This window comes from Magallana gigas, chromosome 6 (genome assembly GCF_963853765.1).
Source record: "Magallana gigas chromosome 6, xbMagGiga1.1, whole genome shotgun sequence".
Classification (NCBI taxonomy): domain Eukaryota; kingdom Metazoa; phylum Mollusca; class Bivalvia; order Ostreida; family Ostreidae; genus Magallana; species Magallana gigas.
Genome location: NC_088858.1, coordinates 5570990 through 5597642, shown reverse-complemented (window position 1 = coordinate 5597642; position 26653 = coordinate 5570990). Strand labels below are relative to the sequence as shown.

The window sequence follows — 26653 nt, the reverse complement described above, 5'->3', positions numbered from 1 at the left end:
GTTACAAAAAATCATAGGAAAAACCTCAATACAAAGATAACAAATAATTTAGACAATTTAATAAGAGGGCTGCATGGATGTGGTCATTCTTAAAACTATATTTATCTCCTTATTAAAGAAGGAGAAATTTGTATAAAGATATTGAAAATATTCAAATTTGAAGCTCAGATATTAGGCATTCTTTCTTACTGAGCAATACTTTATGGCTAAATTATTCATATTTTAAATTTAAAGGTACATCTAATTCTTATGGTTAATTTGTTGAACATCCAGGATAGACTTTTTTGAGACAGCTTAAACAAAATCATTTATGAATTAATTTAAAAATATACATGTATTAACAATATAGGATCATCTAGTAAAATCATAGTAAATACAAGTATTTTGTGTATATCAATGAATTAAATTGATAGAGATATTGTTAATAAGATTCAAATGATCAAAGAAAGACAACTTCAGCAATAATATAAAATGTGAGACAACTGGATTTAAGGTGGCTCTATACACCCACAGTTTATTCCAATTTTCAATAGAAGACCACAAAACATATACTTATCAAATATTAAAATGATGATAGGGATACTATAGGTATTTTTAAAGAATATTTTAATGTTTTTTCGTGTTTTTGTAAAATATTTTTTAAAAAGACAGCTATTAACAAATAGAGAATTTTTTTTGTCATATGATGGATATTTCCTTCGGACACATAAATTTTTTTTAACTCTTCTTAACATTCAAAAATGTTATTATTGCAATTTTGTTTAGTATTTCCCCAAAACATAATTTTTCATATTTTCTTACTCTGTTGACAAATCATCTGAAAAAGTTGCGTAATGTTATAAGAAAATGTATTTTAATAAATGTAACATAAAAAATTGAATGAAAATCATTGCAAATAAACACAAAAAATATTTTAAATTTTATTTGGTATGAAAGTTCCTCAGGTAAGGGTTATCGTTTCTAAGTCCCAAGGCCCAAACACCTTGGGGACTTTTCATTTCTAAGTTGAAGAATATTTCCTAAATATCACGATGGAATGATAAATACCGTAATCCGGTGAATATAATACGCAGTAGTGTACAATACGCACCCCCCACTTTGGGCCTGAAAATGGTGAAAAAAAGCTTGTTGGGATGTATAATACGCATAAAAAAAAATGACCAAACGGTAATCCTGAGTATCAAAAAAGCAGTTGTACTATGTATGCACGCTCAACTTCATCGCGGGAATATGCTACCGTAAATAAGAAAAACACAATATTTTCTTAGATACGGATTTATTGTAACTAATACATCGTGGTAATATCTTTAATTCATAATCAATGTTTTAAATAGACCTAGTATTAAATATTCTACCGTAAATAAAATCAACTACTTTTAACAAGCGTTATATACCGTAATTGTTTAGTCATTACAATCCCTGTGAAGTGAAAAACGGACGATGTACAGGTATGGAGATAACGGACCTAATTAAATTCTTAAATGACTCCGATCAAAGTGATCAATTATAGGCCTGGAACACAATAAAATATATGCACAAATAGTTGTGTTGTGTATAGTACAGATAGCCTAAGGGGGGTGTCTGAGATACCCAAGGTGTCAAGCGTAAGCGGTGGGGAAGCACAACTGTTTCAATGGCTTCAATTAACGGAATAGGTTATATAATTCTTTATATTCATAATTATTTGCAATAAATTAATTAGCATTACATGAAAATGGTTAAAAATGAGCCAAGTGATGTGTAAGCTGTTTTCAAAGATCGGTTACAAATAGCACGTGGCCATCCAAGTGCACATTCTATTAATAACAGCTGTAATGGCGGCGTACACGGAGATAAAGAATAGGCAGTTCAAATTAATTTTTAAAGGCCATTTTGAAACAGTTTATTTATTAACAGACCTAAAGTGTACATTTTCTTTAATTACATGCTATAACAATGATTTCCTAAGGGTTAAATAATAATATATATGTGATAATGAAGGAATGTTACGATGTATAGCGGGGTATCGGTCCTGTCGGTGAACAGCATAGGTAATACGGCAGTATGATACCCCGTGCTTCAGCTAGGGAAAAAATATGTCCAAATCCTATAGGGATGTATAATACGCACCCCTTTCTCACGGTAAAAAATGCTGGGAAAAAAGTGCGTATTATATTCACCGGATTACGGTACATACATACTTCATTATAGGCCTGTATAAGTGAATATATTCGCTTTAATGCAAAACTAAGTAAAATAAATAAAGGGGAAAATTGACTAGGCTAATAGGATTTATGTATCCCAACCTGAGAGAAATTCAAAGCAACCCTCCCATCCCCTTAAGGTGTCGATATTAATGTGCATTAAAGTATATTATAATTGCAATATTTTCACCTGTTTAGAATTTTCTTTCACTGTATTCAAATAAAAAATACGTTTTAGAAAATTTTGGAAAGTTAAAAAAATTATTGTTCTCAACGGGATTCGAAATCATGACCTACAGGTTGAAGGGTAGCCACGAAACCACTGCGCTCTCGTGTACCATATACGAAATGGGAAAGAAACTATCTAAAAAATTATACTTGATTTTATTGTTTATTTCGATAAATAATACCACACAACATGAAGGTGTCACATACCACTTTACTTGTAAGTAATCAATTTTCCAATTATCAAATTAAATCTATTCATTTAACAACTTTTTCAAAAGAGCGGTCCCCATACATTTCGCCTCGGTTTAAATCAGCCAGTACCGGAATTGCCTGCTTCCAGATTTACTTTTTTGCGTACTGCGTCATCAAAAAGTGGTGTATAGAGCCACCTTAAAGGGGGAAATCCAACAATTTCAAAATAAATACAAAATATAACTCCATTGTTGGAATGTAAATAATATATACTATTATTTATATTGATTTATCATTATTACATAAACAATATACTTTTTCTTCCCTCAATATATTTTTATATTTTATAATGTTAGTCAACATATTCACTAATTAAAAGAAAGACAACTCTTAATACACAGTGACATTTTTTCATATGTTTATTTTTTAACTTCTCCTTTTGCGCTTTGGTTTTGGACTCTGTTTCCTTGGATTTAATTTCAGATCTTCAGAAATCTGAGGAACCATATCCAGCAGTTCTTCCTTAGTCAGAGTAAAGTCACTGAACTTCCACCTCTGCCGGACCTCATCAAATGTTTGTTTAAATAAAGGACCTTTCGGAATGTTCATCTTGACCAAATCACTGCCTGTAACTGGTAGTGTGGGGATTGGCCATTTTCTGAATTCTTCCAGAAGATCTGGTTCATTTCTGTATCTTAAAAGTTCACAGATGTTCTCAAATGTCTTTTTATCCTTACCAGTGGTATCAATAAAAAGATATTTACAAAATTTGAGTTTATCATCTCCCATTGGTGTGTCTCTGTTGTGAATAACAAATATTCCGATATCAAATTCATCATTGGAGAGCTTCAGTCGCTTGTCCAGTTCATATAACTACAACAAAAAAATAGCATAAGTATCATAATTCATAAGGCCATCATATCATAAAGTGGTATATACGTTATTAACAATTCTTGTGTTAGACTTTTACAAGTACATCATTAAAATTCAATTTATAACTGTTACAGATATGATAACCATGCAATGTAGGCTTCAAATATCTAATCTCTTTGTAATGTTTTATCTTAATTGATATCTAACACTGTCTAAAATTTAAAGAGACAGTACGGTGCATCTTATCAAAAAACCGACTTGAACAAATTTTCAGATCGGGTTCGGTATTTTTATACTACTCATGAATGTATAAACTTTCTCCATGAAATAAATCTAATTGTTTCATTAAAATAAATAATTACGTATACCGGTAACCTATCACATATTTACATCGCAACGTGTTGCGAGGTTTAGCCTTCTAGACTATTACGCATGCATATGTACTGTAAACAAAACACAAGCAGGGCTCGTGAAGATTCTCCTGGACATGTTTGTTGATAAAAATATGTTTTTTCTACTTCTCTCAGGTAATAATTGTTCAAAATTTTTAAAAAACCACAATTATTACTTTGTAAGCATGTATTTTTCGTGTTAATCATAGGAGTTGCTACAACCTAAATTCATTTGTGTAAATGAGGCCCCTTGAGGGGTCATTTGACATATTTATGTCCGTTTATTTTAAAATAAACCAAAATTGGTAAACCATTTATAAATTATCGAGTAAGTGACGATGTGTTCCGTTTAGAGAGTCCCTTTAACCTCCTATACCATGATGACTGTAGTCGGACGAAGATCTTGTAGTTTTCAACACGTGTCAATTACTGTCAATCAAAGTCCACGTGGTACAAATAAACGATATAAGGTTATTCCGGTCTGTACGACCATTGAATTTCCGGAAGCTCATAATTACGTTAATAAGGATTTTTGTGTATTTCAACTCATACAATCAACGTTATTTCTTATTTCCTAACGGTACAATGGGTAAATCTGAAGTTATTAACACATGTGTTTTCAGCTGTACTGTCTCTTTAAACATTTTGTAATGTAAAAAAAATTAAAGGTAAAGACAACAGCGAGGATAAAAACAGTTTGAATTACATGAATATGGTTGTCATATCTGACGTCAATAATTCAAATTTGAAGGGCAACACCTCTTATAAGAATCCATGATGGCTTACCTGATCATCGGTGGACAGCAGGGCAACAACTCTAGACATGACATGGTATGGCTTTCCCTCAGTCACTTCACATACCCTTTTGAACTCCTCCAAATTACATTGATCGGGAAAACCTACAGAAAGTCACTTAAACTTTCAACACAAAAAAATACAGGAGCGTGTTACCAAAAAACACAAAACTTTTACCGGTAATATTCTTGCAGTTTATCTAGTAAGTGCACTGTTTAATGCACAAATTACTTGGATATCATTTATACATGCAAACATTATTTGAAGCATTTGATGATATCAAATAATAAAGACAGATTATGAGTGATGTTTTAGTAACTAAAATGACCAATTATGCAATACACTTTTCCAATGACTATTTCAATATTTAAGTACAATTGCTGAAAATTATATAAATATAAGAAATAAGGAATCATTTTTTGAATATTATGAGGTAATCAAATACAGTCAGGTGTGATCAAATCTACATGTATCATAATTTCATAAAGCCCTCTGGGCTTTATTGGATTCGATCACCCAGACCATATTTGATCACCTCATAATAATTAAATGATGATTCCTTATTCCGTAATTAGAGTTGATGTTTATTCTACATTCCTGTGGTGTTTTGCATCAATATAATAGAAAAATGTGTTCCATTGCCACAAAATGGAAGTTTGTTATCATACAAGAGCAATTAATGGAGTCTTTAATAAAACAAAAGACCTTTGTTGGTTAAAGCTATACACGCTATAATTTGCGTCAATTTTGAATAAAGGGGAAAATGTATGTGTTTGATTACTAATAAAAGTTACCTTTATGCTGTTAATTATAATGCTCAATTCGAACACGTAACAAATATATCAAATATCAAACAATAAAAAATATTTATTTTCCTGCCAGGAAAGTAATGCCTCCTCGTGAATATCAATCTATCGACAGCTAAATTTAGTCTATCATACCAAAACTGGTGAAGGGTCAACATCTTCATAATTGTGATAGTTTCACAAAAGAAAGGATATTTTCAGTAAAGCATAAATTTGTCCGATATACGAGTACAAACAAAAGAAAAAAATACAAGCCTGTGAGTAGATATGAATACTTCCTTTAAAAAAATGACGTAGACCTGTGTTTTTCCCCTATGTGCTATTTATAGATCCTATAAGTGTTTATGCAGAAGTAAGGGTATCGTGAATGACAAACGTATTTTACTCATTATACATATGTATTTCAAATTAACAATTGTTAAGCATATTAAAAATCAAGTTGGATATTTAATTAGACAAACAATAATGACCACCTAGTTCTCCGCGGACATGCGCAATGAGGTCGGTTTCGCTTTTCCTTCATCAATATTCATGAAAAGGTATATTTTCCTGGCAGGAAAATAAACAATTACCGGTAAAAATCTATATCTTTGTAACGAGATGGAATTCACCATTGTAATTTACAGATTAAGGATAACTTTTATAAGTAGACAAACACATGCGTTTTCACTGTCATTCAAAATTGACGTAAATTATAGCGTGTATAGCTTTAACTTTTACTGTCAAAAGTTGGGCAGCATTAAATAGTCAAAGATGAGTTTATAGCAAAGAGCAAGAGTAACTTGTACCTAGGTAGGTGTGAACTCCACAGACTACCATTGTCTCCATCAAACTGGAGGCAAAATTTCCCACTATGATCTTTGACAACTCCATCCAAAGCCGCTCCCCGGAGACCACTGAAATAAATGAAGCCAGTCATCTCAAATACAGTATATAGGCTATTAATGAAGGGAGGTCAGATCACTTTATATATTAACTATTACATGTAATACATGTACAATGTAGTATGAAAATGATTCATATCTGATTCAAATACATGTAGTGTGGAATTATTAGTTTTCATGGTGGATCGATCAATTATTTTGGAATTCATGGGTACCTTTCAACCACGAATTAACATCCTCCACAAATTAATTAATCAGGGTCATAAAGTCATATTTACTCTAGTAGGTATGAAAAAATACACAAAATTAATATGTTCCCACGAACATATAAAATTTCAGCAATCCATAAAAATTGGCCACCACAAATTTTAATGATTCCACATTAAAGTATCGAAAAATATATACACTGGTGACCTACTTTGTAACCCATTTGCATTCTGTTTAATTGCTTCTAAAGTCTCTTTTTCATGCACAGTGTTGGAGTCTGCTATTCTTCCGAAAAACCTTTTAAAAAAAGAGTGTCCTAATAAACTTAACATTTTGTCACTGAATGAGTGTGTAACACATCACATCTACAGCAGCACATCAAGTTTAAAGACTAATATAACTGTTCCATGAAACCAATGGAAAACGTAAGTCAAGATAATCATAATAAAATACCTAGTATTACATTTTTGCATTTTGAGCCGATATCTAAAAAAGAATTTCATTGTCTTTTCTAGATTTTGAATTTTAATTGATAATGTGGAATGTACCGGTACACTGCTTACCTAAAGTATCTCATTATTCTCAAATAATCCTCCTGTATTCTTTCATTTGGGTTACCAACGAAGCGAATCCTTCTATTTTCCAAATCCTCTTTCCCATTAAAGTAATCATACAACGTCCACTGAAAATCTATGATAATAAAAATTACCCCAGTAATTAAAAGAAGGCCATTTAATCTTCACTAACATGATTCCCATTAGATGAAAATACATTTTATGCAATTTGAACTTTATGGTATAAGTTTAGTTATAATATGGTCATACCATACTATATCTTCCCCTCAACAAGTAGCAATGACTGCCATCAAAATGACTTACTGATTGTGACAATTGTATAACCATTCAGAATTTCACTTTAAAAGATTTTACCCAAAAACATGGCATTGATTGTGAGGTCTCTTCTATTAGCATCGATCTTCCAGTCTGTAGTGAAGGCCACTTCAGCTCTTCTTCCATCTGTCACTACATCAATTCTCAATGTTGTAACCTCAAAATTCTCCTTTAATAACAAACATTCAAAATAAGATCAATTACAGGTAATAGACTGCAAGTCAATAGATTCAAGCTCGTGTAATTAAAATACATTTTGCTATAATGTAGATTTCAGATTTATAGACAAGAAATATACATACTTTGTCATCTATTCTTGCTGTAATTGTGCCATGTTTTTCTCCATTCATATTTATCATTCGGATGCCTTCCTTTGTAAACATATCTTTCATTTGACTAGGAGTGGCAGTTGTAGCAAAGTCTATATCATGAGGTGTTTTGTTCATCAAGACATCTCGTACAGCTCCACCTGCAATTCTTAACTCATAGTTGTATTTTTCAAATAAATCACACAATTTTTTCATTTCCGGGGTCATAAGATTATCCAAAATTGGACTTTGTAGACTCATTGTTTTCAAGTTTCCCCTCCACTTTCTTGATAGAGGATGATAATCCTGATGTTTTCTTAGTTGTATGCAGAAGGGAAGATGTTTCCACTATAAAAAAATAATAAAATCTGTAAGTATACGGAAATCTGTTAATTCGTCTATGTCTGTTGAACATGTTGTTACATATTTCATACGCGTGCACACTCATGTAGTTAGTGCGACCCTAATCTGTGGGATGTAAGAATGTAAAATTGGATAAATTTGAGATTAAAAAAAATCAAACAGGTATATGTGTCAGCAATGTATACTTACCAGATTTTGTCGAGCAAGTTGTCGAGTGAAAAATTGTGTGATAAATAACATCGAAAACAGATTCAAAGAGGTTGCATCAAGAATATCATCAATTTCAATATGCAACAACGTGAAATATCCTCTGATTCAGTGTTACGTCAGGTTTTGAAATACTAACAGCGAAATGCATACGAACTAAACGCACAGATGAGTCTTCAATTCAGCACCTGACGTTTCATCCCCTGTGTGATTTCGATCATGGTGCAATACTTTGACTTTACAATATCAAATGTTAAAATAATTCAACTTCAAATAAATTAAAAAAAAAAGAATAGTAAATGACTAAAAATAGAGCTCAATTTGTTAGAGACAGCGTTTCAGTGAAAATAGGATTTAAATAAAGTTTCGCTACCAGACTGTTTCATACCCTATATTTTCGAAATATTCGAGTAGATGGCAATAATTTGCTTTTATTTTTCATATCTGACGATAGAAAACGTAAAATTTAAAGAAACACAAGAAAAATATTACATTTCTGCTCCCGTCACTAAAAGTGCGAAACTGTGCTAACGAGTTATCATTGTTAGTGCAGAAAAATGGCAGCCACCACTATCCGGTACGTGTTTCCGATTACTTAATTCAGTGCTTTTCAGCCTTCTAAGCACAAGATTTCATTTATTTGATATTTATGGCTGTGAAATATTTTGAATTTTGAAAGTTTGACTTGAATTTATAGTAAGTGTGACTTACCGATGGGAGGTAATCGATTTCTGGGGACACTTGCGTGTGATTCTCTGGTTGGCTGATTGGCAGTTCGAATTTTCTCGTTTTTTTGTGCTCCTTTTGTCATCTTTTACAATTGGGAAACCGTATGATCTAAGTCTGCTACAGACCTACCTGCGTAGTAACGTATAAATGTAATTTTATTTATAGAGAATAATTGTTAGGTGGGGTTTTTTTTGCATTGTTTAAACAATTTGCTCAAGTCAGTAGAATTTGGTTTGTAATTGAGACATAACTGACACATTGACACAGGTACTTGTTTCTCCCATAAACTTTACCCTATAGCTATATGTAAATGGTGAAACCGTTGGGTCGAACACAGATTTTTAGGGGTTAAACAGGGACAGTAAAGTTTGATTTTTGTAAAAGAGAGAATAAAATTCATTTGAAACACACACAGTAGGATCCTCCTGCCTACTCAAATCTTAAGCCAGAGATAAACTTAACATCGCATGCTCAGACTTCATTATGACATCATGTTTCAAACATCAAGAAGGTTTTGTCTTTGGAAATAGCTGAAGATCGGTCCATGATTCCGAGAAGTTTTTATTTCTTCATTCAAAGCTTATTAGTTTCATATGTTAACGAATGGAAATTTTGGCGACTTTATTCAGTATCTAAAATATTGGTTCCTCGATGTTTTATTTTTCCATCAAATAATTTGATTTGACAGCCATGAAACTAGTCATATATCTTATTTAAAGAACTGTTAATCTTATCTGGTTTGCATATTAATATATAGTCAGTTTTTTTTTATTTAAATTACTTTTGATTGAACCTTAAAAAGTATTTTATCAAGTTTAGGGACAAAAAACATCAACAAGCGTGAATCATTTAATGATGAAGTTAACTTTGTCAAACAAAATGGGTGCCATAAGGTGGCACCCAGGGGATGGAAGAAATTGTTTTAGCCTTTAGTAGGTCTGATTCAACTTTCATCTTTCACCAGTTTCTTATAAATATGTGTTACCATTAAGCCTGGCTTTGCAAGGCAACCTTTGACACTGACTGCGCTTGGTAATAAGACATTTAAATTCTTTAGACACATTGGAAAGTTTTTTTTATATAGTTTAGGGGCAGAGCAGTTATTTAACGATCCAGTTAACTTTTTTAAACAAATGGCAGCCAATATGGCAGCATCCAGGTATTAAGAGAATTTGTCTGCTAGTGCCCCTCATTCAGCTTTCATATATCACTGATTTTCTTGTGTATACATGTTACCATTAAGCCTTGCTTGACTTAATGGGCTTTGCCGCCTATGCTTGGTATAATGATAGTACATGTATATGGTATCTATCTCTGAATTCCATGAAGTACCTGTGCCAGGTGTGCCTCCCTGTCAAGAATTACCATAATTTTTGCTTTTAATGTACAAGCAGCGGACAAGTGTTTAGTACATGTACAATTTTTGTTGTTGACAAAAATATATCTACTAAATCATATATGGCGTGCATGCCTTTATTTTCCCTACCTGTGTTAACAATGTTGAATCATTGCTGATTGCTCGCTGACTGGAGAAGATATTTCACACCACGAAACGCACAAAATTTAGAAATCTATTCATCAATTCTTACAAGCTACCAGAATTCATAAACAAAATTAACAATTTTTTTGGTGGAACACCTAATTAAGCAGTAGGTTAAGTGATAATTCAATTTTTTTTAAAACAAGAAATCAATGTGTCAATAGATTTATTAAACAAAGTATAACTGTCACTGTCAGGTTAAATCAGGAAAATGATAGTTGAAGACATTTGGTTCAAACATGGTACTTATTGTTGGCTGAAACTAAAAAAAAAAAGATTCCAAAATTTTAACTTTGGTCTAGGGATTTGCTCCCTTCCAGTCTTTGGACTTCCCAATGTCTAGAACTTCCAGGCCTTGAGGAAACCCCCAACTTGATGAGGAATCTTGGTTGAAAACACTGCCTTACTTTTAGTATAGTCTTATCAGGTTTTTATCTTGAATGCCCCAGGTGTTCAAAACTTATGATTATTTGGAGATAATTTGTATGTTAAAATTACAGGTTGTCATACTACCTTTGCTGTTTGTTGCTGATAGTGCAGGTGCACTCAGTCAACAGGGACAACTTTAAAACATGTGACCAAAGTGGATTTTGCAAGTAAGAAATCAAATGAGAATAAGTAATTCATGTATTTTAAGATAAATGATTAACACTAAACGAATGAATTCAATAACTTTGTCATGATATTAAAAAACAATTTTTCCAATTATTTTTCCAGGCGTCATCGTAGCATGCAACCAGGGAATAGCCCATACATAGTGTTAATGGACTCTCTTAAAATATCCTCATCTCAAATCAGTGTTCAGTTGCTTAATACCAAAACTAATGTTAGGCTAGTTCTAGACTTGTATGGATTACAAGGAAATACAGCAAGAGTGAAAATTAATGAGCTGGAGCCATTAAAGCCTCGTTATGAAATACCTGTTGGGGACGTTCTTATTGGTGAACCCAAGCAACAAGAGTAAGTTTTACAAGGAATTCAAGAAACTTTATCAAAATAGAAGTTTTAAGGGTGCATGTCTCTTTTTTTGCCCCATTCCTTTATCTGTATATACTCAGGTGTCTTATCATTTTTAGGTCTAAAAAAATCTGGATCTCTATCTTAATTTCTTCAGTGTTAATCTCTTTACAAGTGATTTTGTGATTTTTGGGTGTGAGTGTGTTTGAAATAAAAAAGAATATTAAATATAGTTTCAAATTTGTCAAAATGGACTACATGTGTATTGTCAATGCTGAAATAATTCCTCTTCAAGACTGATACATTAACTGAGTTTTATCAAATTTAATTAAATGTCGTCTTTAATTTTTTCAGCCTGAAGGTTCTAGACAAAGGAGCTGGGAGTATAACACTAGGGTTAGAAGATAATAAGATCGTTGTTAGCTACTCTCCGTTCCGTATCGACTTCGTCGCGGGAGAAGAGCCGGTAGTCAGCATCAATGCCCAGGGACTGCTCAAGTTTGAACACTTTAGGAAGAAGCCGTAAGTTTGCCATACCTTATTTCAATAGTTCATATAGTTATATGAATTGAACAAAACAATTAGATGTTAGACAGATTTGCTGTAATAGATATATCAGTATCACAACTTGATTGTGTTGGATAAATACATGTATACAGAAAGTTAAAAAAATAAATACAGGTATTTGTGAATTTGTGCATTTTGAAAACTATGAAGATATTTGAAATTTTTTTTTATAAGTACCTGTGGTATTGAAATGATTATTATTTCAGTATAATAAATGTAATGAGGTATCCCATCTAAATCTGTTTTGATATCTTTAGAGATTAGTTGAAATGAGCATGTGAGAGATGATAATTTTTCTGTTAACTTTATAATTATCAAATTTTTACGTAATCTTTCAACTAACACATTTCACATTGACATATTCAAATTATTTTTATTTGTTCTCTGTTTAAAAACAGTGCTATATTTAACTTTTTAAAAACATACATTAGTGTATGCACTTAAAACATACTGCTGTGCATGTTTAAAACTTATATGTACGATGTATTCATACTAACCAGGGCAGAATCCAGTTAGTTACTTAATTTTCATTGTATCCAATTTTTTGCAACATGAAATTCAAAACATTACATTAGAAACACTGTTTCTAAGAAATAGACAAGCTAAATGTCATGTTTTGTATAGTACACTGTAATGGAATATTTTAACGCTACTGTCTAAAAGAGGAATCTAAAAACTGCGTAGAACTTTTTTAAAAATGATTTACAATATGATGTTTGAAAAATGTTTCCTCTGAAACAGTGTCATCACTAACAGAGATTTACAATTTTAGTGGCATATATTTAATATGTGTTGTTATAGAAATTTGTAAAATAGTCCTCAAAAGGGTTATATAGAAACTGTATAGAACTGTATTTTCAATTTATTATTAAATTATTCACATTTTTAAACGTTTCAGAAAAAATTATTTCTTCCAAAAAATAAACCCATTTCAAGTTTTAAAAAAACACATAAAATATCCTGATCCCTATGCATGCTTATGATTGAATTGTTGGGATTCAAAGTGAGTGTGTGTAACACCTGTGTGCCAGTGTTTAGATGACTGTGTGGCTAGTCGCATGCTTTGGTGGCCAGTCGTCAGTAGACTCTCTCTTGTCTAGGGGCTGGGTCGACAAGCTGACTTCTGTATTCTCATGGTTTTCCGAACCTTTCAGAGAGGCTCAGCCCGAGGAACAAGCACCAGCAAATCCTATAGAGGGGGAGGAGAAAAAGGTCGGTACATGGTGTACTGTAGATTCCTAATTTAATTAGTAAATAAGTCCACAATTCAGCCATTCTTTATCAATTCACTAGGATGTAAAAACTTGAACGCTGAACTTTTATTATGAATTTATATAGTTAACAACTGTCAAAAAAATAATAGTGAGATTCAAAAATCTGCAAGGGTTGCTTTTTGGGATAGGATGGAGTATAGAAGTGTTAAAAGCACTAACAAGGGAAGGAAAAGTTTAGATTAGAACATTCTCAGAATGTTGACTTTCTTTATCTAAGATTTGTTTATTCTATGTTTCTTGAGTGAATACCGATAATTGCATCTCTCGGTAGGTTTTACTGTGTTGTTATTGTTTTATTAATTTTTTGCGTGGTTTAAGGAGGAGGAAGGAGAGAAGAAGGAAGAAGAGAAGAAGCCAGACAATGAGGAAGAGCCTGGGTTGTGGGAGGAAACCTATAAATCATTTCATGATCCCAAGCCTAATGGTATATAAACATCTGGGATATCTCTAGATTGACTTTTGGTTAATGTAAATTAACTTTTATTCAAATCGTGAGAGCGTCATTGCTCTCATTGTCAAACCTGCCATTTAATGTCTCTTGTAATTGATAACACCTTGGGCTTTGGTTGTAAAAATTCTTTGTCACCTGGAACAATTTTATTAATGGTTACATGCAAAATCAAGTCGTCACAATTAAATAATGGTTTACAGTTTTATGTTAATTGGTTATCTAACAAGGTTTTTATACCTTTATTTAAAGAACCATCCCTCCATACAGCTAGTATTAGAAGTATAGTGTAGGTTTTAAAATATGCTCTAAGCCTTTGTTCTCTGACCCTAGGTCCAGCTTCTGTAGGAATCGATGTTTCATTTCCGGGGTTTGAGAACGTGTATGGCATTCCAGAGCACGCTGAGAGTATGGCACTAAAAACCACCAAGTAAGTTCTTGGTTCAGCTGTTCATGTATACCTAAGTAATGTTCCAAAGAAGTGTCAGACTTTTTTGTGAAAATTTAGATTTTCCTTTCAAAAGCATTTTTTGGTTTATGTGTAAGCTGATTTTGTTTGTTACAGAGACACGGACCCTTACCGTCTGTTTAATCTGGATGTGTTTGAGTACGAGCTCTACAATCCCATGGCTCTCTACGGCTCGGTACCTGTCATGTGGGCTCACAAGTAAGTACAGACTGTTAGAATTATAAATAGCTATATGAAAAAGTAACAAAGAGAAAATTGAATAATGTGGTTTTTTCTTTTAACTAGTGAGAAAAGCACTGTTGGAATTTATTGGAACAATGCTGCTGAGACTTGGATAGACATAAGGTCAACCACAGCAGACAAGGTAATTAGGCAGAGCTCATACTCAGAAAGGTGCAGTTAAAGTCACATGCTCTCTCTAAAGATGAAAGCATGTTGCTTTGTGGTTGGTTTGTTGGTAGACCTGTGGGATGTCCAGTCAGTATCTTGAGATCCATTGCTCCAAAGTTTGTCATTGGTACATACAAAGGTTGACCATGACACACAGATGATGTTCATTGAATTACAGGGCAAATGTCACTTGATTTACTGATATTTATGTGAAGTATTGCTTGACCAACATCTTTAAAAATGTCAAATACTTGACAGTCATCAGACTGCATACACATGCAGGCCTCAATTATATGGTTTCTGATTTTAAGGTCAAAATGTTAAAGGTCACAAGACTTACTCCTTCACCAACTTAAAATATTATCAAACCATTGTCTTTGAAAATAGGATGTTTGTTTTTAGCTCACCGAGACGAAGTCAAGGAGAGCTTATGCTATACCCTCGGCGTCGGCGGTGGCGTCGGCGTCGGCGTCGGCGTCGGCGTCCGGACCTGGTTAAAGTTTTTGTTGCAGGTCCTGTATCTAAGCTATTACTTGTCCTATCTTCACCAAACTTGCATGGGTGATGCATCTGGACCTACTTATGGACTTGAAAGACTTGGATGCTGAATCTGGGTCCTAAATTTCAGATGCTGGAGGAGGTTAAGGTTGTTGGACCAGGTTAAAGTTTTTGTTGCAGGTGCCCTTTGATAGCAATATCTTAGTTACTGCTGGTCCGTACATCACCAAACTTGCATGGATGGTGTGCCTTATGATACTGATGCACCAGACAGGCTTGAGTGCTGAATCTGAGCTATAGGTTTCGGATGCTGGAGGAGGTTAAGGTTTTTGGAGCAGGTTAAAGTTTTTGTTGCGGGTGCCCATTGATAGCAATATCTAAGTTACTACTGGTCCTAACTTCACCAAACTTGTATGGATGATGCGTCTTATGATACTGATGCACCTGACAAGCTTGAATGCTGAATCTGAGCAATAGGTTTCGGATGCTGGAAGAGGTTAAGGTTTTTAGAGCTGGTTAAAGTTTTTGTTGCAGGTGCCCTCTGATGATTATATCTTAGTTACTACTGGTCCTTACTTCACCAAACTTGTATGGATGGTGCGTCTTATGATACTGATGCACCTGACAAGCTTGAATGCTGAATCTGAGCAATAGGTTTCGGATGCTGGAGGAGGTTAAGGTTTTAAGAGCTGGTTAAATAAAGTTTTTGAAACAGGTGCCCTCTGATGATGATATAACTACTTGTCCTTACTTCACCAGACTTCCATGGATGGTGTGTCTTATGATACTGATGCACCTGACAGGCTTGAATGCTGAGTCTGGTTTCGGATGCTGGATAAAGTTAAGTTTTTAGGAACAGGTCACATGTTTAATAGATGATAGTACTATATCAAACTTGCATAGTTGATTTAACTGTAATATGAATGAATCGCAGAGGTAGCTTCAGATGCAGAGCTTGATCTCCATTATCAAGGATGCTAAAAAATAAATCTTAGTTATTACAGGTCCTAACTTCACCAAACTTGAATGGATGGTGTGTCTTATGATACAGATGCACCTGACAGGCATGGATGCTGAATCTGAGCCATAGGTTGCGGATGCTGGAGGAAGTTAAGGTTTTAATTGCTAGTGCCCTCTGATGATGATATCTTAGTTATTACTGGTCCAAACTTCACCAAACTTGCATGGATGATGCGTGTTATGATACCAATGCACCTGATGGGCTTGAATGCTGAATCTGAGCCATAGGTTTCGGATGCTGGATGAGGTTTAGTTTTTTGGAACAGGTCACATGTTTTATAGATGATAGCTTGCATAGTTGATTTAACTTTATTATAAATTAAATGCAGAGGTTGCTTTATATGCAGAGCCTGATCTCCATTATCAAGGATGCTAAAGAAATCTCCTACCTCACTCAAACCATGCTCGATAGATAGATGTGTTTGTTGATAAATGATATAACATGATTCATATGATATAGTATTGTATGATATGAAACAATATTGTTTGATATGATACAATATGATATCATATGTTATATTATAAAAAGTTATACAATACGATATGATATTGTATCAATTTTTTGGATATTTTATGATATGATATTGTATCATGATACTGTTATGTATAGTATTGTATATTATGATACAATATTGTATAATATTATATTGTATTTTTAATTTATTATTTTATCACATGATACAATTACATAAGATATTGCAAAATATTATATTGTATCCTATGATACAATATTGTATATTCTATAATATTGTATCATACAATATTGTATAATATGATATTGGTTTCAGTAATATAGAATTATATCACATGAAATTGTATTATATGATATTGTAATATTATATAATATTGTATCATACGATATTGTATGATATGATATTGGTTTATATGATATATTATCACATCACATGAAATTGTATTATATGATATTGTAATATATATTATTGTGTCATATGATACAATATGTATAATATAATAATGTGTTTTATTATATTTTGCTTTATCTCATAATATTGTATCATTTGATAAGATACAATGTTGGAATCAAATTATATTGTATTATATGATATAATATCATATAATGTATCAAGTATGTTTCAGTGTCATTCAATACAATATCATACTATATTATACAATATAATATGTTTCAATGTTATGATGTATTATGTAATATGATATTGTAATATAATACTATATTGTATTATATTTTATGATATTGTATTATGTGATCAAATACAATAAGGTATAACACAATACAATATCATATCATACATTACAATATCATATATCATTATTGTTTATTATGGTATTTTATTGTTTTATATGATATATATTATAAATATGACATGATACAATATTTAATTTTATATCATTGTATTGATTAACATATGAACAATGATTATCATAAAAAAATTTATCAGATGATATACGATATTTTGTCAAAACAGAATCCATGAATATCCAAGATCATAAAGTATGATTTTCATATAAAATGATAAAGGTGGTCTTATGAAGGTGATGTCTCATAATGGTGATGCTCCGTCTCGGTGAGCTTAGTAATCTATGATTACCTATGTTTAAGTTGTATTAATGACTTCATTTGGTTAACTTTGTACTACAATGTACATGACTGTATATACATGTGTTGCATAATTAAATGCTACTTTTTATTTATAACCTCTATTGGTTATTTTGCAGAACTTCTTTTCCAAGATTGCTGACCTTGTTAAGGGAAACACAGAGATGGCTCAGATGGACACGCACTGGTTCTCGGAGAGCGGTGTGATTGACATCTTTGTCATGCTGGGACCCCGCCCCAAGGACGTGTTCAAACAGTACGCGGCTCTGACAGGATCCACTGAACTCCCTCCAGTAGGTGGCACCTTCTGTACTGAATTATGGAACCAGATATAGAGAGATTTTATTACGTCAAATATTGAAAAGAGTCTGAAAGATGATAAAACCCAAATAATTAGTTGTCATTCAGTGAAAAATTGAAACCAAAAGTTGAAATCTGAAATTCAAATAAGTATAATTCCTCTGTTTTTCAGCTTTTTGCAATCGCATATCATCAATGTAGATGGAATTACAATGACCAAGATGATGTCAGAAAGTGAGTATTACTGGTACTCAGCAAGTTTTATCTGTGGTGATGCTGTATGTTAAAGAACTATATATGATATTACTCAAATTTGGCCCCCAAAATTCGCTATTTTTAAAATGATTCAGGTACATTAACTTGTTGTGTTATTTCAAAAAGATTTGACATGAAAAATGTTTTTCACCAATTTATTTGATTCATATGCACTCGCTGGCAGTATATGACGTCAGAAGTGACGCTATTTTTATAACTCAATCAAAATCAACCAAAAATTGACATTTTTCTTATCTTTTTTCGAATGGGAAATATAGAGCGACTCTTTGAACAAGAACAAACTTTTTGTCACTTATAAGTATTGGAAAGATACATCTTTGGTGAAAATAGTTTGCTTGTTCAAGTAGTCGCTCAATGTTTCCTTAAAGAAAAACTGCCTCAAAACAAGCCTTTTTATGCTAAAAATGAGAAAATGGCGGGAAAAGGTAAACTTTATGATGTCATATTTTTAAATTGTGGGCACTTAAATCAAAATGAAAATTATGAAAAAACTTCAAATGTATATTTGTACAAATAAAACAAAGAATTACAGTAAAATGACAATGTTCATTTTAGGGGGCCATTTTAGGCTCAAACCATATATAGTCCTTTAGGGATTAAATTGAGAAACAATGACCCTTTACTCCTTTCTTACAGTGTGGATGCCAACATGGATTCATTTGACATCCCATATGATGTCATATGGTTAGATATTGAACACACAAATGGCAAAAGGTGGGTGCAAGTTTGAATGAAAAAAGTTTTATATTTCGGATAAAAATTGTCCAAAACTTACTTTGACTATGAATGGCATTCAGATTTAACAATTAATCCATTTTATTTACCCCAACTTGTTACAGATATTTTACCTGGGATGCACACAAGTTCCCTTCATCTAAAGACATGATAAATGGTGTTGCTGTGAAAGGCAGGAAAATGGTCACCATTGTGGACCCCCATTTAAAGAGAGACGACAATTACAACGTGTACACAGACGCCAAGAACAGAGACATGATGGTTAAAGGAGGAGGTGGGGAAGAATACGAGGGCTGGTGCTGGCCAGGTAAGGAATCTGGGAAAGAAAAACATTTAGAAAATAGTTTAAAAGGGTCTAATATATATATGTGTACTGGGGAGTAGGGGAGCTAAACCATTTGATACAATGACTTTTAAAAGACAGTTGGAAAGGGTCTAGAGCACATGTTTACCTGTTTTAAGTTAGTAAGTGATCTAAATAGTTTAATAGAAGGACATTTAGAATACCTTTAAAATGTACTGGTACTGAAGGGTTAGGGGATCTTAACATTTTACTGTATTGGTATTTCGAAAGACAGTTTGGATAGGATCTATAGTATACAGGGGAGTTGGAGATATAAACCATTTTATGGAGGGACATTGACGAGACAGCTGGAACAGTACAAGGGGTTTACATGATACTGAGGCCTGCATGATACTGGGGCGGTCTGTAGGTAGCTAGAGAATGTAAACATTACTGCAGAGAGCAAGAAGGGAGTTTTTGGGTGTGTAGTACACATTGTTGAGGTAGCAGATCTATTGTTGAAAAGTAAAAGTTAACAATGATTACCCTTGTTCATGTACAACCATTTCTTATACCATTCTATGTTTTCATGTAAGGTTCCTCAAGTTGGCCAGACTTTATCAACCCTGAGGTCAGAAACTGGTGGGCCTCCAAGTTCCAGTACTCGGAGTACGGTGGTAGCACGCCAGATCTGTACATCTGGAACGATATGAACGAGCCGTCTGTGTTCAACGGACCGGAAATAACCTTCCACAAGGACGTACAACATTATGGAGGGACTGAAAACAGAGATGTACACAACTTGTATGGATTTTATGTGGTATGGGTTTATGTACATGTAAATATAACTTGGAAGTTAAACTAAAAAACAAAAAAGTTTACAATCAATATGAATTAATAGCAGAAAGAAACCTAGGAGAAACACTAAAACTGTACTTGAATTTATTTTACAGCAAAAAGCTACAGCTGAGGGTATTTTGATGAGATCCAACAACGAGCAGAGACCTTTCGTCTTGACCAGGGCCTTCTTTGCTGGTTCTCAAAGATTTGGTATGCATTTTGGGACACTGGTTTACTTCAATAAAACAAAAATTGTACATTACATTAACCATTATAAAAGGAATTGCTACATGTATATACAATAACTGATACATGTATATACAGTGATAATTGCACGGGTCACTTACAAATATCTGAACTGTGATGGTTGTGACAAGCTTTGGTTTTGTTGCAGGGGCGGTATGGACCGGTGACAACATGGGGGAATGGTCTCACCTCAAAGTAAGCAACCCTATGCTGCTGACCCTCAATCTGGCAGGAATCACTTTCTCGGGGGCCGATGTCGGCGGCTTCTTCAGGAATCCAGACCATGAGCTTCAGACTCGCTGGTATCAGGTAACACCTCACAGATATCTTCTTTACGGGTAGCATAGGAATTGCATACTCTGGAATCATCATGATTTACTTACCGGTACTGTGGAATCATCATTTTTTGTAGTTACTAGGTACTTGGGGATTGTATAGGGAAATGTACCACTTGCCAATGATTTTACAACCCATGAATTTGTACTTGTATGCACAGAATGTATGCACAGACACTATTTTTCTAACTAGAAGAATTATCTAGTACAATGATAAAATATTCCCACAAAATTGTAAATTTGTACATTCCACAAATAATTAAAAAAGTCCACAGTATGTATCTCAACAAACTTTATGCTGAAGTGCATGCTTTCAATACAATTATTTGTCTTTAAGTTAGTACTAGTTTTTATTAGTGTTTCTTTTATTCGCATATCAACATCTCTCTCCTGCAGGCTGGATCTTTCCAACCTTTCTTTAGAGCACACGCCCACATTGACACAAAGAGGCGTGAGCCCTTCCTCCTACCGGAGGAGAACATGAAGATTGTACGAGAAGCCATCCGTAAGCGCTATACTTACCTCCCCTTCTGGTACACTCTCTTCTACCATGGATTCCGCAGTGGTGAGACAGTGATGAGTCCATTGTGGGTGACATACCCCGAGGATAAGAGCACGTTTGAAATGGACGATGAGTATTTGTTAGGTAAGACAAAAGTTTTTAGGTGGAAGGATTTATTTACAAAGGCTTCAGATGAAATCATTTACAATTTGCCTTGTTACTGTAATTACTACTTTTTTTTGTTTAGGATCATCTCTGTTGGTTAAACCAATCACAGAGCAAGGGTCTGTAGGAACAAGTGTTTATTTCCCGGGCAAGGATGAAGTAAGTTTTAGAATCAATACAGACTGTTTTTCAAAACATGTGTATTTGGTTGATAGGAAATTCATACCCTTTTATTTTACATATATGATACATGTATCAACATAAATGTACTAAGTCTTGTTTATTAAAAGGCTCTCTATAATGTGTTTGTTAATCACTACATGTACTACAATAGATCTAATCTCAGTACATGTGTTATTGATATTGGAGGAAGAAGTTGAATGATTGTACGTACATCTAAGTGCTTTGGTCTAATATTAAATAATTGCTTGGATTACAGGTATGGTACGACATTGACACTTACCAGAGTTACGCTGGTTCACAGAACACCTACGTTAACGCCCCTCTAGATAAGATTCCAGTCTTTCAGCGGGGTGGATCCATTGTACCTCGTAAGATGAGAGTGCGGAGGTCCTCTTCTCTTATGGCTAGCGATCCTTTCACTTTGATCATCTGTCTAGATAAACAGGTATAAAACTCAAGCTACAATATATGTTGCTAAAAATTCCATGGAAAATTTCCTACATGTACAGAACCTGCCATAAGTTTGTCTTTAAAATGGCTTGTGATATGTAATGTGAAAAACTAAGTTCTCACACCCAAAATTTGAAAAGTACTTACCACTCTGTTGATTTATTGAGTTCATTGTATGATTCATTTAGGGTGAAGCCTCCGGAGACTTGTATGCTGATGATTATAAATCATTCGCTTATAGAAGAGGAGAATACATTCACCGAACATTTAGCTTCAAAAATAATATATTTCAAAGCAGGTAAGCTAAGTTTGAGACTTTTTCAGTGCTCCAGTGCCATTTAATTGTTTAACTGTAACCTTTATATATACACATTTAAATTCTTCATTTTAATAATGTAAGAGTGATGTTAAAAAGTGTTATAAACAATGTTCCACACTTTCTTTTAGTAATGCAGATCCTAGTGGAAAAGGGTCTACTAAGGAATGGGTAGAAAAACTAATCATAGTTGGTTATCCTAAAGCTGCCACAAGTGTCCATATCACAGGTCAGTCCCATATACAGTGCTGTATACATATCAAAATAAAATCATGTGGTGATACAGTACTGTTTACATATTACAGGTTAAATCTCATATACCGGTACATGTAGTACCATTACGTTTTACATGTAAAATAGTTCAAGATACTCTTTACATTTTGTATTTACAAGATAGATGGGTAGGTACATGTATAAACAATATGGATAATACACTTATTAGGGCCCCGCAAGGATTTGCGGGTGCCCTATAGTAATCACTCTGTCCGTCCGCCCTTCTGTCCGTCCGTCCGTCTGTCACTCTTCCGTCCACAAATTTCCTGTTTTTTTTCTAATAACTTTTTTTATGGTTGCCCAATCAAGTTCAAATTTGGTATGGTAGTTCAGTAGGCAGAAATACATATTTTGATGCTAAGTTTGGTTCTCTATGTCTTCTGGTTTGGAGCTGGGGTGGTGGGGTAGATTCCTAACTATGCATAAGAAGAATGGGCAAAGAGAGATAACTGCTGAGAATGAATGGGCAAAGAGAGATAACTGCTGAGAATGTTACCATTGTATACATGGAAGGCTGTGCAATATTTGTCCTTTGGGATTAATTAACCTTCCACAGGAAGAAAATCCTAAGCTTTATCTTTATCTGTCACATTGAGATTAATAACTGCACTGCCTGTGTCTGCAAATGAACTTTGTTTTGAAGTTAAGGTCAATTTTGAATGATGTGTAGTATTGTGTACATTCTTTGAAATATGGATTTGAAATATAATATTCATATTTTTTTTGGTTAAAATACCGTACACAATGATTTATGATAGTTTTATTGAATAGAGGCAAAGCCTAGGTATCATTGCATTGGTATCAATTCTTTGTTTTTTTAACAAATTTTATTTCATCCCATGTTAACCCACTTTATCCCGTGGATATGACTCATTGGATATTTTTTTGATATTCCACAGTTGTGACTTTCCAATGGGATTTGCCTAGGCATAATGAAGTAAAAATAATGTAGAGTTTTATAAACAGTGTAAACATTGATTGCGGTGTATAAAATATGGGATAAATAGAATCTCATGATTTGTAGTATAATATGATTTTTATCCAACTTGTGTGTTTTATCCCCTCACTAAGGCTCAAGAAAAAAACACTTTAATTGTTGGATGAAAATCATATCCAACTACAAATCACGAGATCCTATATATTCCAGTTCTTTACATCTTCTGCCGGGCATTTATTTTTCATCATTGTTAATATAAAGAGGATGGAATTCAAAGTTTTTTTCACTTCTCTATATTAATTGTCATAGCGGGGCCCTTCCTGACTGGTCAGTTTTCTAGTTAGATTAAGAAATGGATATAAAGCAGAGTTTTGTAATGGTTGGTATACAGTAAACATATTTTGTGTGTACGATAATTGGCGTATAATAGTTTTTTAACAAGTTGGAGTGGATTTGAATTAGCGTATTCCTGAATGTGACTATTCTTAAACATATATGCATAGCGATGTACTGGATTTAGAGGAAGCCGCTTTTTGCCAAAAACGCTCAATAGACCACTGAGCCAAATTTGATATGTTTACAGTATGTACAGTTGGTGGCTAGTTGTCAAAATCTATGTTGTTGTTATTTTCAGTTGATGGCAATTCACAGTCTCTACATCACAGCTATGATAGTAACAGCCGAGTGTTGACCGTCAGAAAGCCCGAGGTCAACATCGCCAAAGACTTCACCATCACCATTCAGTAATCTTACTCCCTATTGGTCCATGCCACCAACTTAGAGCTAATCAGGAATTGTGTTACATTCAAGCTCTTTAAATTAGATGTTTAATTTTTCTACAGTATTTCATTTCAAATGAAGAAGCAAAAACTATTATGCTTGGTGGGTGTTGAGTTTGTATGATAGTTTGATTTTTTTCTAGGGTCACTGTGTGACTTTTGTTTGAAGATGTACAAAAATCAGGAGAATTATCACTTTCAAAAATTGAGTTGTTATGATGTTAATGGTACATATACGTTGACCATATTTCTTTTGAACATATTTCTCTCTCTCATCCCTGCTCATTAAACTTGAAGTTACTTAATAAAAATGATATTAAATCTATAGGGCTAATGAACATATTGATTTTACAATGAAGTTCACTCAACTGCTTGCCAGTTTTTAGAACAGTGAACATAAAGAATATACATGTATGGTATATTTATTTTTGTAGAACATTCCATGTATTTTACTGTAGATTCTCAATTATTTAAAAGGAATTATTTTTTCTCATAAATGTGCAAGAAACCTCTCATTTGAAATTTAAAATCTTGCTTATACCTACTAATATGCGAGTGTATTATGGTACATTATCAGAGTATTTGTAAATTTCAGTCATATGGTTAGAAGCTGAGGTGCAATTTTGCAAAAGATATTCTAAATAATGATCTATTGTAATATTAAGGGTACAATATCTCTGTTAAAATCCCAATTGTAGTCTGCTAACATGTACATCTTACACCTGGTCTCCGCCTCACCTGTGCTTTCTTCTTTTTATCTCTTTTTTTCTGTGATACTTTCTGATTTATAATCAAAAGGACATCTGTCAACAGCTTAAGGATCCTTCAAAAAATAGTCTCATTTGTCTGTCCAAAAATCACTGAACAATCAAGGTTTAGTGATTCTCACACATTTTCTGGTAAATACATGTATCTTTGTGATAAGATTTGTTGTTCATTGTATTTAATCACTTGTAAGTCCCATGCCATGCCCTTAATGTTGTGCACAAGACATGAAAAGGTCAGTTTAAAATTTCTTGTTAAGTTTGATTTTTCGTGTATAAAATAGAAAGGAACTACTGTCCAAGCAAGTAAGTGTTGTAAACACCAATATTTTTTTACTAAATAGGAAGATCGAGAAGATGCATTTGTTATAAATGACCAGTAGGATGCTTTCTGTGTTGCTGTGTTAGTGATATTGTTTACAGTCTGTGTGAGAGGTAGACATAGCTTACTGTTTGTGCTGTACGTGTTAGCTCACACCAACTTCCGTGTTATCTCAGGTCGGAGAAAAATGGTTGGCTAATTAAAAACAAAATCTAAACAAAACGTATAAAAGAAACATTGAAAAAATAAATATGTACTTCTCAATGAAGGCAGGTGTATTCCAATTGTGGGTTTATGCAGGGGTGTTAATAATTTTGTACTAACCCTTTGGTATCTTATATTGTTGTAAACTCAGTGCTTTACTGTTTCCCATTGAAATAAGTGCTATTTGGATTTGATATCCTTGTTGTATTTCTAAGAATGATGTTAATTCGATCTTTGAAATATTCTAGATACCTGTATGTGTAATTATATTTATATGAGAAAGTGAAGACGGCATTATACATGTACATTAAACAATTAGTTCAGTGGAACAGTCATGATTTCATGCCATTATTCTGCTTTTGTAAATTCCATAAACATATTTTCACAAGTTTGAAAGTAAAAAAGAGAATGTGTAATTGTTTTTTGCTGTTTCGAAAATATGGTTTGGTGCATTTTACTTGCTGTTGTATATTTACTTTGTCTAAATTACATGAACTTGTTCGACATGTACTTGTACTTGTGGGAAATTGCAATATACAGTGTACTTTATAATGTCACATTTAAATGTTGGAGATTTTCAAAATAAGTTTTTGGAAGTAAAATAACTGGTTATGTTTATTTAAAAGCAGACAAGCTACATACAGCATGTGGGCTACGTTTTTGGACATCGGCTTATTGTTGATCGTTACACATAATTACGCATCGAAAAATTAGATTGTGATTGTTTGATACATGTAAATGAATGTCACAAATGTTTTGTCTTTCGCTGTGAGAATATGGGGCTATATGGTCTGATGAATGTGCTACAAGTTGTCATTTTGATCATTTATACATATGAATATGCCATTGTCCCTTTCCTTGAAACCGAAGAAAGAATTTGCAAGTCCAAATCTGATTGATCATTATTAATAAATTTTAGAAGGAAACCTTTGCTATGTTAAGTATTT

General features: G+C 33.3%; 2 protein-coding genes across 4 annotated transcripts; one reads left to right on the top strand and one right to left on the bottom strand.

Annotated features, from left to right (window-relative positions):
- Nucleotides 1-3004: 3004 nt before the first annotated feature.
- On the bottom strand, nt 3005-8497 carry LOC105328487 (CCA tRNA nucleotidyltransferase 1, mitochondrial). The gene is made up of 8 exons (XM_011429383.4): nt 8311-8497; nt 7753-8106; nt 7490-7619; nt 7124-7250; nt 6772-6857; nt 6258-6365; nt 4655-4767; nt 3005-3476 (listed from the first exon to the last, which is right to left on the bottom strand). The coding sequence occupies exons 1-8, from the start codon at nt 8359-8361 to the stop codon at nt 3030-3032; spliced, it is 1416 nt and encodes a 471-aa protein (XP_011427685.3). The 5' UTR covers nt 8362-8497; the 3' UTR covers nt 3005-3029.
- Nucleotides 8498-8766: 269 nt separating this feature from the next.
- On the top strand, nt 8767-26636 carry LOC105328488 (neutral alpha-glucosidase AB). 3 transcript variants are annotated; one of them, XM_066086538.1, is made up of 22 exons: nt 8767-8905; nt 11098-11193; nt 11315-11557; nt 11909-12076; nt 13222-13333; nt 13714-13819; nt 14177-14273; nt 14409-14510; nt 14598-14676; nt 17916-18089; nt 18269-18330; nt 19009-19086; nt 19212-19414; nt 19987-20210; nt 20344-20440; nt 20625-20785; nt 21208-21457; nt 21561-21637; nt 21918-22106; nt 22300-22409; nt 22559-22656; nt 24272-26636. In XM_066086538.1, the coding sequence occupies exons 1-22, from the start codon at nt 8886-8888 to the stop codon at nt 24382-24384; spliced, it is 2859 nt and encodes a 952-aa protein (XP_065942610.1). In that variant the 5' UTR covers nt 8767-8885; the 3' UTR covers nt 24385-26636. The 3 variants fall into 3 exon arrangements, with proteins under 3 accessions (XP_065942610.1, XP_011427688.3, XP_065942611.1); XM_011429386.4 differs by having other exon boundaries at nt 8768-8905; nt 13276-13333; XM_066086539.1 differs by lacking the exon at nt 8767-8905 and adding an exon at nt 9186-9206.
- The last annotated feature ends 17 nt before the right edge of the window (nt 26637-26653 follow it).

Coding starts and splice junctions, on each gene's coding strand:
- LOC105328488 (XM_066086538.1), top strand. CDS start 8,886: ATGGCAGCCACCACTATCCG. Junction 8,906..11,097: donor ATGGCAGCCACCACTATCCG/GTACGTGTTTCC, acceptor TTAAAATTACAG/GTTGTCATACTACCTTTGCT. Junction 11,558..11,908: donor GGTGAACCCAAGCAACAAGA/GTAAGTTTTACA, acceptor TAATTTTTTCAG/CCTGAAGGTTCTAGACAAAG.
- LOC105328487 (XM_011429383.4), bottom strand. CDS start 8,361: ATGTTATTTATCACACAATTTTTCACTCGACAACTTGCTCGACAAAAT. Junction 6,858..7,123: donor AGAATAATGAGATACTTTAG/GTAAGCAGTGTA, acceptor TTTTTTTAAAAG/GTTTTTCGGAAGAATAGCAG. Junction 4,768..6,257: donor TGGAGTTCACACCTACCTAG/GTACAAGTTACT, acceptor GACTTTCTGTAG/GTTTTCCCGATCAATGTAAT.